Source organism: Salvelinus alpinus, chromosome 31 (assembly GCF_045679555.1).
Source record: "Salvelinus alpinus chromosome 31, SLU_Salpinus.1, whole genome shotgun sequence".
NCBI classification, from domain to species: domain Eukaryota; kingdom Metazoa; phylum Chordata; class Actinopteri; order Salmoniformes; family Salmonidae; genus Salvelinus; species Salvelinus alpinus.
In genome coordinates this window covers 19,120,818-19,134,874 of record NC_092116.1, presented here as the reverse complement: position 1 = coordinate 19,134,874, position 14,057 = coordinate 19,120,818, and the positions used below count along the sequence as shown (strand labels likewise).

Here is a 14,057-nt window from a genome sequence, read left to right as displayed (position 1 = left end):
CTGTCTGTCTGCCTGCCGGTCTGTCTCTTTCTCTCTCTCTATCATCTGTCTGTCTGCCGGTCTGTCTCTTTCTCTCTCTCTATCATCTGTCTGTCTGCCGGTCTGTCTCTTTCTCTCTCTCTATCATCTGTCTGTCTGCCGGTCGGTCTGTCTTTCTATCGGTCTGTCTGTCTCTTTCTCTCTCGTGCAAATCCATGGTCAGTACAGCACAGATTAGAATAGATTACCTCTTGTTTCTGTTAGTATTTAACCTGGTATTTATCTTGCATTAAGTTCTGCAAAAAGACTGTGTTGGAAGGTTATACACAGGCATGGCAGACCTGCATGTCACTACAGCCATTATCAACACAACACACATTTACTGTCCTTCACTTATTGTATTTTACTTACTGTTCTTCACTTAGTGTCCTTCACTTATTATATTTAACTTACTGTTCTTCACTTACTGTTCTTCACTTATTATATTTAACTTACTGTAGTTCACTTACTGTACTTAACACACAAGTCTCTAAAACAAACATGATTGTGGATGTTTTCCAGCAGCTCATCAGCCTATCTAACTGTGCATGTTTAGCAAGCTTTGCTGCCTTGAAAGATCAAAATATATCTAAATATTTGGTCACTCACAGCTGCTAGCTCTGACCAGCTTGTGTCCAAAGCTCCACATGAACTAGTGGGATTCCATTCATTCTGTAACTTAGCCCTCTACCATTTGTCCCAGGGCAGGATTAAACCAGTTTTAAACAGCCCCTTCCACCATAAATCATGTCTTTCCCTGGATGGGCATTAGAGAACAATAGAGTGACACAATGCAATATGTCAATAAAATAAGGCCTGGTCATGGTGGAGCCATGGTTGGTACCAGGTGGGATGGGAACAGTGTTGTGAAGCTATAGAGAGGTCTGGGATTCTATATGCAAACGTGTATCATTGGCCAGAATTCAACCCGTTTTCATCGTTGCTATAACGTAATAATACCAACATTGCAATAACATGGAAACTACGTTGACTCAACATCTTTATGCCAAGGTCTCAGAGTCAGGTGACAGATTAAGATACCTTGTCATTATTTACATAAGTGAAAAGATAAACCCTTACTAACTTAAGTATTTGGGGGAAAATGTTTGTATTTTTGGTCTAAATTATAATTTCAGTCGGAGTCAAAGGTAATTTCAGTCAACCATTTCAGTAAAAGGAATTTCTGTACAAGTAATTTCCGTAAAAGTCCATTCCGTAAAAGCAATTTCGGTAAAAGTATTTTCACTAAACGTGGTTTCAGTAAAGGTCAGTTCTGGTGATGTAAGCATTGTACTCCAGGGCAGTCCTCACCTAGAAGACATTCCTTTCTCACACTGTGGAATGTAGCTTATCTAATGAAAAGGTAACAGCATGAAAGGTGCTAACATTTCTCCATGTGAAAGACAGTCATTAGACCCCGTTTGAGGTGCATCTGTAATGGCACCCTATTCCCAATATAGTGCACTATTTTAAACCGGAGCCCTGTGCATGAGTAGGGTCCTACTATAGGGAGTATACACTGAGTGTACAAAACATTAGGAACACCTGCTCTTTCCATGACATAGACTGACCAGGTGAATCCAGGTGAAAGCTATGATTCCTTATTGATGTGACCTGTTAAATCCACTCCAATCAGTGTAAATGAGGGGGAGGAGATATGTTAAATAAGGATTTTTAGGCCTTGAGACAATTGAGACATGGAATGTGTATGTGTGCCATTCAGAGGGTGAATGAGCAAGAGTGCCTTTGAACCGGGTATGGTAGTAGGTGCCAGGCACACCGGTTTGAGTGTGTCAAGAACTGCAAAGCTGCTGGGTTTTTCATGCTCAACAGTTTCCTTTGTGTATCAACAATGACCCACCACCCAAAGGACATCCAGCCAACTTGACAAAACTGTGGGAAGCATTGGAGTCAACATGGGCCAGTATCGCTGTGGAACGCTTTTCGACACCTTGTAGAGTCCATGCCGCAACGAAATGAGGCTGTTCTGAGGACAAACGGATGTGCAACTCAATATTAGGAAGGTGTTCCTAATGTTTTGTACACTCAGCGTAGGGTGCCATTTCTGCTCATTCCCAGACTAAGGCGTTTCTCAAGCAAGCTGAAAATGTAGCCTACTCTGTGGACTGATAGACAGAATAACGGAATTGAAAATGTATTAATATTGTGAGAGATTACAAGTGCATGGGATGAAAGTGCTCCAAATTGTATGGAGGTATTAACCGAGGGTCAATCCAAAATGTACTTTTAAGCTTTTATGTAAAACAAGGAGTCCGAGAAAACAATTGGAGAAAACACAAGCAAGAACAATTGGGGTGCACAGTCACAGAACCATCCCGAAATGCAATGTGAGTGTTTCCTCTATAGCTGAGTAAATCATTTTAGCAGTGAAGAGAAAGAGAAGTTAGTGACAGAGACAATATTAACACAATTACGCTGCATTTAGGAATGTATTTCCTGATATAATATGAACATGATCCCTCCTTGAAGCAGTTAAGCCTGCTGGAACAGACATCCCCAAGAAAACTCCATAGCGTGCCAAGGGTGCGAGGCTCCCCGCCGCGTTACATGGGAAGGGGGAGCCACCTGCTGGGCTCTGGGGAGAGGCGAGGCGAGATGTTGCCTGAATGAGGGAGGGGTTTGACTTTACAGGTTATTCACCCGACTCAAATAGTTTGTAGGTTCGGGTTTTTCGTCATGAATCGTGTTCTGGAGGCAGCTCTGCAGTGGTCACTAGCTGGCACAGCCACAAAGTAATAACATCTGATTTTAAACCTAACCCTAACCACACTGATAAGCCTAATGCCTAACCCTAACCTTAAATTAAAACAAAAAAAAAAACATTTTTGTTTTTAAGAATTTTTACAATATAGACAATTTTGACTTTGCAGCTGGTCCATCTAGCAAAAATCGCTCACTTCTGCCTAAAGGACAAGACTTCTCCCAATAAACGTCAACCTGCAAATAGTTTGCTTTCATGTAGCTCTTGGTGAACTCAAGGCTTTTACGCACAACTGACCTGGAAACTTTGTTTTAACTGGGAAACGGTTTAGGTAGCCCGAAGCATATTCAGACACCTCATTGAATAATTTGTCTTAGTACAAGTTGAACAGCAAAACACGCACACTATTTTATATATTTGTCTTTTTTTATTAAATTAAACTGTTAAAAGGTATTTCCCGTATGTATTTTGTTGAGCAAATGTAGCCTATGCCTCATTGCCTGGGCAATTTTGATACGTGACCAAACTAATTCGAGTTACACCTGGGTCAACGACCATATCCCCAAACACATGGCGCTTAGGAATCCGCGCAAATGTCCTAACGAATTTCGGAACAATAAACTATTTACGTGACTGACGTCATATTATATGAGCGCAATATCACAAGTTAGGCTATATCTGTTTGTGTGCATACGCTGCCCCCCTACCCCTTTAATAAATGTACTAAACTTATTGTAAAATATATATATTTTTAGGCCCAATATTGTCGCGACTTTGATATTTCGTGTTAGCCAACTATAATAGGCTAGTGAATATAAATGGGCTTACAATGTCAAAATTGAGCTATATGTTACAGCATGGAAGCATTTTGGGCTAAATTACGCGTTATTAGGTGTTATTATGAAGTTATTGGATGCGCTAAGGTTTAAGCTACGAGCATATTCCATGTATTGGATTTAATTCGTATTAGGCTTGATCTCTTTTAATGATCAAATTAAGTATAGCATTTGATGAATTCAATCACTTATTTTTGAATCGAAAGAAATCGACAAGAGATGTCATAGCATGGAATGGGCATTTAGAAATATCAGTAAGTGATGAACATGTTGATGTAAACATTGTTCACAGTGGCCAAACCATCCATGACATAGTCCCGCCTCTTCTTTTGTTTTGGCCCAACTGCAAAAAGATTATTTGTGTTGCTCTTGGTTTGAAGTTTACTGGTATATTGTGATAAAATTAGATATAAGATTGCCATAGTTGTCTTTTTAATGAACTTGATGTGTCTTTTCGTCGCATGATTGTTTGTGTGGCTATAGCAAATTGGACATGGTCGACAATGGTGGTAGGTGAACCTTCTTCCCTTCAATATGAGGCTGCATGGAGATAGACTATAAATCAAAATGCTGTAGATAGAATGTAGACCTCTAGATATTTCATATTGTGAAATAAACTTGACTTTGAATGGAAATATTTGAACGAGGGCATCACTGGATGAATACGAATGAGGTTGGCTAAACGCACTCAGAAATCAGAGTACATTTTTTTCCCAAACGTGCATTTCGGTTATCACCGCCTCCTTGAAATTGAAAATGCTAATTAAATCGTGTTTCTGGCCATCAAAGTAACATTTTGCCTTGAGTTAAGATGAGTTCGTATTGTATTCATAAAAGCTATTATTTCCACGCTAAATCCTGCATTTCACGAACGCTCTCTCACAACGGAGAAGCAATGTGAATGCTTTCAAACCACACATATAGGCCACTGTACGTTGCGTAAGTGGACCTGGAAATCAAATAACCATATGGCTCCTTTGAAAGCCTTGATGGCAAAAACTCAGAAAGATCCTAATAATAATGTGTTAAACTTCTATAAGCACTTCAAGAGCAGAGGTCAACCAATAGAGGCCACGTCTTTGAATGATACAGCTAATAGCTTTGGCTGCATCTCAAAAGTATTAGCTTGCTTTCCTCGTCTCGTCTCCTCTCCCTCATTGTCATTGATCTCTCTGTATAAGGGCAGTACAAATGCGCTGGAGAATTGTCCATTTATCAGATATGTGTAATAGTACACCTAAGTGTAGGCTAATTGTTCTGTTGTTGCTGTATCTATATAGTGTAGGCCTCCATACCGTATGTGGATCATGTATACATTCTTTGTTTATATATTCTGTCTGTATGTTATGCTTATTGTGGTCAGCACTATTTCACCAGGTCAAGTTCCTGGTAGCATACATATAAATGTACATGGTGAATAAAGTTGATTCTGATTCTCATTGGTCCTAAATCGAGGGAGATGCCGTTGAACTAGAAACGACTTGGTCTTGAACTGCCCTTTCGACAAATAGGCTGGGGCCTATAGCGTCTCTAACAAGTGTTTTCATTCACACCAACCATTTGACGATAATCAACCCTGTCACTCTCTCATTTTCAGGAATTAACGTACAGGCTACACATAGGTCTAGCCTACTAAATGTTTTGCGGAAATTATAACTAGACATGTAACTCGTTTAGTTCTATAGGCATAACTCGTATAATTACACCAGAGGCATATTAATGCATTAGTTGACAGAAACATAAAAGGTTCTGGATCCTCCATGTTATCTATCATATTTTAGTTGCCAATCGTTGTTTTCGCTCACACCATGTTGTGGTTCCTAAATGGAGGGAGACGCAGTCTTGGACAGCCCTTTGACAAGTGGGGCCTATAGCATCTCTAGCAAGTGTTTTCATTCACACCAACCATTTGACGATAATGAACCCTGTCACTCTCTCATTATCAGGGATGACCGTATAGGCTACACATTACGTTAGGTCTACTAAATATGTTGCGGAAATGATAACTTAACGTGTAAATAGTTCAGTTCCTATTGGCACAACTCGCTTCAGAGACATAGTAAGGCATCAGTTGACAATTGAGGCCATGGATCCTCCATGTTTTCTATCATATTTTAGTTGCCATTTTTTTTCTATTCTTTCAAGCCATGTTTTCTGTCATTCGCTATCATTGCTCTATCCTTCATGTGGAGGACACAAGCTATAGTATAGCCTACATCCATCAATTTTTCACTTGTTACTGTTGTCTAGAGAAGTTTGTTTTATACAACACACTGTATCGTTGCAAAAAAGTTTAAATAATATAAATATATTAACATTATCGTTATTGTTATTATTATTATTATAGAATACTTTCTGTAAAGCGCCGAGGGCGTTATGGTGTTTGGTTTACTTACAAGAGATGCCTGGCTGATGGGGCTACTGTGAATTCCCGCAAAGAAACGTCAGCACTGATAATAGGTTATGAACTCGTAGATAGGCCCCAAGAATGGAGCCATTACGCAAATGCTAGACTATATGATGATGATGATTGCATGGAGTTTCCGAATAAAACATTGGTTGAGTCTTAGATATAATATGTCTACATCTCGTGCTTCTCCTCAGTGGACACATCTAGTCTACATGACAAAAGTTAGGTATAAATTAATTCAGAGACATTATACAATAGAATCCCACTGAGCACACCACGTCATTCCAACTTGAATAATAGCGCAGTATTTGTTTGAGAAGTTGATCAATGAGATTACCACCTATATTCACCCACTCAAAGTAACAGCCAAACGTTAGTAGAATGTCCTATGTGCTATCACTAAAAGCCAATTCTACCATCTAAATTCTAAAAGCACAACCAAATTCCAGTGGAAAAAACTATGTCTGAATTTTTGGTTTAGTTGTCACCCAAATGTCTATCAATGCGCTTTCAACCATTTAAAGGCACAGCAAAGTTCAAATGGGAATACCAAGTCAGATCTTTTATTTATACAACAGATGCATGTGTTATCACTCTGCTTCATCTAATAACAGCGCCAAATTACCTGGATTGCAGTTGAGATTACGTTAAAAAGTACATGCCTCAGATTATTACAGCAATTTTGAAGATTTCTCCACAGACCTGCGATGACCTATGCATGCTATCCTGAACATGCACGCTTTATATGATTACATAATAAGACATGTGTAGTTACAGTAACCTCAACATGTGGTCATGGATGTGTTCCTCATTTTAAGGTTGAATGTTACATTAGTTTATTAAATAACCTTAATTTGGGGCTATTTACTCTATTGCAAAAGTAATATTGAATAGTTTTTGTTTGACAACGCAACCAAATATCAACATTTGCCACTGATTTTTAATTCGAGCTTAATTCCAGTCTACAAATTAATAATTGATATGTTGGAATCACATCGCTACCAAAAAACAAAGTAGAACTAAATCAAATCAAACTTTAAATATCTCCTTCAAACTTTAAATATCTCGTTCAAATGTTGATATTTTGTTGCGCTGAAAACCAAAAAATTCTATATTATATAACTAGGCAAGTAGGTTAAGAACAAATTCTTATTTATAATGTCGGCCTAGGAACAGTGAGTTAACTGCCTTGTTCAGAGGCAGAACGACAGATTTTTACCTTACCTGCCGCACCAATATCACTAAATATCATTACATTTTAAATCAACCAGAGCTTGAAACCCAAGGCCTATTGTATTGTCTATTCTTAGTTGAATTATGGGTTGATTTAAAGTATGGTCAAATTTCATTTGCTCTGTTAAACCTACCCTTTGGAATAACTTCGATAGCAACCGTGACTCCATTTCGTTTTTAAGTGGAGATCTTTTAACAATCATTCTCATGGTGTCTGTACAGCACTTCGAGATATTAGCTGATGTACGAAGGGCTATATAAAATAAAATTGATTGATTGATTGATTGATTGATGACAGCACATTGGTAATAGTCAGTGACAAATATCATAGTGAGGCTTGGTTAAAAACCCTGGATGGGACACCAAAGGGTAGCTGTAGATAGATCAATTCTCCAGTAGGAGGTGCTGCCCAGTCTATTGTTTTTCTTCCTTCGGATACGCCAAGATATGATATTGGTTTAAAAGTACAAATTCAAACATATGTTATACAACGTTGTATGTTTTACGCCCTTTCTACCATGATGACAAAATCCTGTGGTTGAAATTTTACCCTAAAAAACAGTTCGTTGATTACTTTTTTCAACTCCAATGCATTTTCCACGAAGATTCCACTTCACAATATGTTAACACATTACATTAAAACAACGTTGATTCAACATGTTTGTGTCCAGTTGGATGTGACTGCACTGCACAGCGATTAGTTATAATGTATGATATAACCTCAGCCTAATAAGTTACCTTTATCAAACCAATAAGCACACCACCACAGGGATAACAAAAACATGTTCTTTAAACTGGTAAAGAAACTATTTAAACATGAAACTCAAACTGGGTAAAATAAATCTAATCTATTATTTGAATATTTAGGCCTATACAAATTGGGACTCCTGGAGGTACTTACTATTTGTCTTCATTGGTACAACAGGATATCAATCTATTATCCATAACTCACCACAACTGAGGAAATACTCTGTCAAATGATGTCTGTTTCTTACCTGTGTCTCAGACAGGTTCAGCTGCCTCGCCAGCTCAGTGCGCTCTCGGCCGACTACATACTGGCAGCGCTGGAACTCGAGCTCGAGACGGTAGAGCTGCTCTGCGGTGAAGGAGGTCCGCGTGCGTTTTGGCCTGTCGAGGTCGAGACCCTTTGGCAACACGATCTCCCGGATGGTACCCTTAGCATCTGTGGATATTGCAGCCGGACAGTGTGAAATGTCACAATTACAAATGTCACAATGCTTAACATTACAATTGCATATACTGTAGTACCAATGTCATCATTTTTTGGACAGACCAGGAAAATATAGTTAAACATCGTGCTCCTTTATTGCACAAATGTGCGCTTTCATATAGGTAGGGCCCAGGCTATTTTAGAATAACCTTGAAGTGACCATTATTTTCAGTATGAGGAAATTGACGTGTAGTTTGCATGCTTGGGAATTATACTGTAAGCTAGTCAAGTTACTAGGGAAAGAAATACAGAAAGGGCGTAAAATAGTATATATTGTAAGAATGGCAATATCCGTAAATACAACTCAATGCACCAGATAGTAGGTCTAGCCGTTATGTTAAGGTTCTGATGCCTTAGAATAGTTTCCCCATACTTCCAACTGAGCGTAGGCTACATTAGGCTCTCTCATGGAACTGGAAGTAGCGTCAAATAATACAAATGTAAAAAATCTGAATACCTTTGTTGCACTGCAATATGTTTGGGGAATATTCCCAAAAAGTAATAGCCAGAAGGCCGGAAAATGAGAGCTGAAAGAAACATCCCTATCACATTACTAAATTATACCTAATTTAACTAAATATTACGTGCACTGTCTGCCTCAGCGAGAGCGAAAGTTTGGAGACCATGTTTTCAGAGTTCTATTTCAATTGTACTTTTGCATTTGCCATGCGTCCTAGAACCCTGGAGAATGTAGCCTAGCGTAACATAGGCTAGTTGATGCATCAATACACGTTTAATATAGCAATTTATGGGACAATATTAAATTGTTTGGTTCAATACATACAACATCAGGACATGCGTGTTTTTATATCAAATTAGGTAATATGCCAAGTCTTGCTATGGGGAATATGCTATTAATCCAATACCAAATAACTGTTGAGTGCAAAACTAATTGTGCAACATTATCTTGACAAGTTTAAAGTTTCTATAAGTCCAAACTGACTGTTAATGTAGAAGGAATAAAATAAAATAAATATTTTTAAACAAAAATTTTAACACGTCTTACGTAGTCACAGTGGTCCCATGCATAGCCTACAACCCGCCCTAAACAAGAGATGTCTTTAATACTAATCAGTCAGCCAATACTAGACATGGTTAAAACAACGAAACGCTCCTCAAGTAGGCTAGAAAGAGGGACGTGTTTTGACTGAAAACAATGAAATAATGTAGGTCCACTGTCGAAAAAAAATGACTAATCAAACTAAATATGAGAATAAAATATATCAACCAAATGTTTTCTAAATCCCTCACCGAAATCGGAAGTTAAACAATTTCCAGTATTTCGAAATAATATAGTCTTTACAATAGATAGGCCCGCCTAAGTGATATATACATCTGAAACATAACCCAGCTGGTTCCCTCAATAAAATACAACTGTCAAATGAGGTATAGCCCTATAGCATTTCTGTCGTATAATGTTGCGCCTAAATCCATATCAATTCCCCAGCAAAACGTCCATCAAATTCTAGAAGCTTCAGAATTCAGAATTCCTTGACAGAATGGAACATAGGCCTATAATCTAAATACATGGCTCTGGGCCTACTGCCTCGTGACCACCATTAGGTCTACTATCTGTTTCCTTTGTCATTGCAGTCACGTGAGTGGTATATATATTTTGAGGCTACTTATATGGTTGCACCATTGACTACTGCCTATAGATTGCACATTTTATAGATATTTATTTTTATGTATGACGTAGACTACCATCAGTGACTCCATATGTGTTGCCTACACTGGAAATAGCATCTATGCAGCATAGTCTCCGGCACCATAGCCCATCTGCCATGGCATGCAAGCATGGTGTTAGCCAGAGCGACATGCAGAGATTCATTCTAAAATTTCTGATTTCCAACTAATACATCATCCATTAATTCCTAACACGCTAGATTAAAATCATCTCAATGTTAAACGTTACAGCAGGGCCTCGAAAACAGTTTGCACGCGCATCGGGACGTCTCAGGTCAGACATGCTGACCTTTCGCTGACCCCGGGTTCTCACGAGGTATCCAGCGCATTCAATCGTCAGCTTTAAAAACATATAGTGTCACCGGGGACTGCGGATTTAGCTTGGATTCAGCGCTCAGCTCGCCCTCACCACATCTAATCAAGCTCGGTCTACCGCGGGGGTCGTTGCCTGCTACAGTTACCGGCTTTCTATTCAGATTCAGCACCCACCAAGACACCGTTTCAAGGCCTGGGCATGAGCATTTAACTAAATTATGTAGAACTTTCCAGTGGGCAATGTGTATGATCATCATTGTTCAAATGAATGGGCCAGTTGCACATTTGGTGAAAATCAAATTGTGCGCACAAAGGGGGGAAAGTTTAACTTTATTTTGTGATATTGTGATATTGATATTGTCAGTGCCGACATGTCACGTTAGCCTGATATGCATCCCACATTGGTGTGAAAACTATCCCGGTAAGGGATATGGATATTATATTTTTGAAATTAATGGTCAACTTGAAAATGATGAATAGCATATGCTTAATAGCATATGCTTAAATAAAATGTATTTGCTGTTCACTATGACTATTATTAAAAATAAAATAAAATACATTTTAAAACTGTTGATAAGAATAGTCTTCCCAAACATGTTTTTTTGCTACCTGTATTATTTGGGGTTTGTTGACATCAAAATACATTTTACAGCACTGCAAAGCAGTGCAAAGACATATAAGCACTAAACAAAACTAGAGAGATGCATATTCAATTCATTTAATTCTAAGTTAGTCAGTCACATAGCCTAATTACTATCGACTATAAGACAAGTAAGTATAGCATTTTATATAATTTTGGTCACACTTTTAACAATGTGCCATGTTTTAACAATGCACACTCCTGAAACTATTCTAACGTTTTAAACATAAACATTTGGAAGGTAACTGGTATACACAAAATATGAAAAACCAATACTTTCCTTATAGATTTGCAGTTAATATATTTTTTTAAATTCTGAAAGATGCATGGCTGTGTGTTTGTTGTGCTTTGAGACGGGAATTTTGCTGAGGAGGATGTTTATTGTCATAATTTACTACAAACTATTGAAACACTATTGCCATCATGGCTGCATACAATCATAAGATCTGTCGATGTGCCATTGAGCAAGGCACTTAACCCTAATTGCTCCAGTAAGTTGCTTTGGATAAGAGAGTCTATTTAATGACTAAAATGTTAAATATTTTGTTTCCCTGTCAACACGTTTTAAAATAGGTTGTAGGCCTTAAGATCCACAGAAATACATTTGATTCATTCTTAAAAAGAACTATTTAGTTTTTAGTATTTTATTAGAATCCCCATCAGCTATTGCTGAAGCAGCAGAGACTCTTCCTGGGGTTAATTCTTTTCCTGTGGTCTATTTAGTGAGTCTACATATTTTGGAGAATTCCATGCAGAGGTGACGTAGACCTAGAAAGGTGGTCCCCTTTCTTTTAAACAAAGAGGGCGTGGACAATTTAGATGATTTCTTATCCCGTTTTTGATAACAATACCTTAACTCAAACAAAGGCAACAACATGACCACGAGTAAACACACACTAAGACATACACATGGTGGTTTGTGTTTTAAAAGTATTTTGTTTGCCAATGATTACTGAATCATTTGTTGGCTCATATAGTACAAAGCAAGTACTGCTATTATTATGTGATCATATAATGTATATTATGATACTGATTATTATTATATAAATTGGGATTGATAATAGTATTGATGTAAATACATGTGATGAAGTTTGAATAGTTGAACAGTTAAAAAAAAAATCGAACCTGTTGTCAGAATATATGGCTATATTTTGATGTTGAATTATATTGGACATATATAGTATTACATCTTCATCTGAATATGAGAATACCTTCAGATTTTATTTACAATAAATCACTTCAACTATTGGTTTATTTGTAAGTGTAAAAGTAGTATAGTAGTAGCAGTGTAGTAGTAGTTGGTATCGAAGTAGGGTAATATTAGATAATTGCAATAGTGGTATAGATGTAAATGTATCCTTTAAAAAAATAATAGCCTAGTAATAAGTTAATTTAATGAACATTCTCAAATCTTAATAATTGTGAACCTCTGGTTTTGTGCAGTAACTTTTGCAGACAATCTGTGCTCTCTTTCTGCAATTCATCATTCTAGATGTACATTTTCTCAACAACAACAAAAAAGAGAATATGTTACTAACCTCGAACTAAAATCCTCTGGCAGTAGTCTGGGTCCACTGGGTCCAGTTTATCATGTCCGTCTTCACTGGAGGAGGTGGGGGTAGACGCCGATGTACCCGCGGTATCGGTTGTACTCTGCACCGGCGACCTGCTCCCAAGTTCGGTATGGCATTTGTCCATCCGGTTACCGTACAGAGAGTTGGATCCACGGTGGTGGTGGTGGTTGTGGTTGCGATCCTCAGCGATCCCATCGCCCATAGTCGTAGCTTGATCGAACATCGATTCCAATATTAGTGTATAGATCTCCTGTATTCTTCACCTCGTTATTGGGCAGTTATTGCTATTCTTTAACTTGTTTTCCTCCTTTGCAATAGTTATATTCAGATATGGTGGGGGAGACCACACCACAAAGTAGATCCAGCTAGGCTACAAACCAGAACCAGCCTCGCGGACCTGCGACAGACACGAGCTGCCCTGCAAGTGTCTCGGCATGTTTCAGCACTATCCTGCGGCCCGAAGTAGAGAAGAGAGATGGTGGATGTGGTGAGAAGGAGGGGGCCCTGTGGACAAGCCAGATAAGGAGCCTCCTCAGCTATAGGACCGCGCTAAACCCAAAATGCATGTTGTACGTATACAATGAGTGTAGCCTACAAGAGGAGACCAGATCTATGACCAAAGAAACTGGGAGGTGCTATACTTGTTCACCCACGTAAAAATTAACTGAAAGACAATCGTGTAACCACCAGCATGGTCTATCTTGGTCTCTGCAAAGCCAGTCAGTTCACTCTGCATCCAAGAAAGGAAACTTTTTCTCCAACCATGCACCCCAGAGCATGGGCTTGAAATCAGTTACTTTACCCCCGTTTTACTTGCTGGTTTCGGCGGCGCCGTGGTGGCATGGTCACGGCTGTTGGATTGTTGGTGGTCTGCTCGGGGTCTTCTGCATTTGGAGATCGCAATAATGTCTGTGTAGAAAACGTTGAAGAGGGGGTGTTCAAATGGGGGAAATGGTCACATAAGGTAAAACGAACCATATAATGGCCATGCCATTCTTGTGTATAACTATTGTATGATGTTTTAGATAATATTGGTGGCTGTAGTTTTTTTGTCTTGCCGGTTTTACAGTCGTATATGGACAATATTGTAATGACAGGGTGCACTAAAGTGGCTGTCACTAGTAACGTAATATCCGGTTTGCTCAGGCTAGTCTTTGATTGGTGAACAGACTCAGATCGGTATATGTAGTATATGGTCCAAGGAACCCTTGTTTTTTATTCTAATTTCTAAATTTAAGACACTATAGATTCCCCCCCCCCAACTAGTTTAAACTGAATAGACGTGTGCATATACTATGCATACCTATAGGATATTATAAATTATTTCAACGCTATCGAAAATAAACTGGCTACTCGAAGCCTGGAATAGTCAACGGATGCAATAAGCTCAGT

General features: G+C 38.5%; 1 protein-coding gene across 1 annotated transcript in view; it reads right to left on the bottom strand.

Moving 5' to 3' along the window:
• The window catches only part of LOC139561391 (ventral anterior homeobox 2-like), a 44,954-nt gene extending 31,241 nt beyond the window's left edge, over positions 1-13,713 (bottom strand). Inside the window, exons 1-2 of the mRNA XM_071378446.1 lie at positions 12,630-13,713; positions 8,215-8,402 (exon numbers count right to left, since the gene is read on the bottom strand). Of these exons, the coding sequence (XP_071234547.1) occupies positions 8,215-8,402; positions 12,630-12,888 (447 nt within the window). The 5' untranslated portion in view covers positions 12,889-13,713. The remainder of the gene's footprint in view (positions 1-8,214; positions 8,403-12,629) is intronic.
• Between the last annotated feature and the right edge of the window lie 344 nt (positions 13,714-14,057).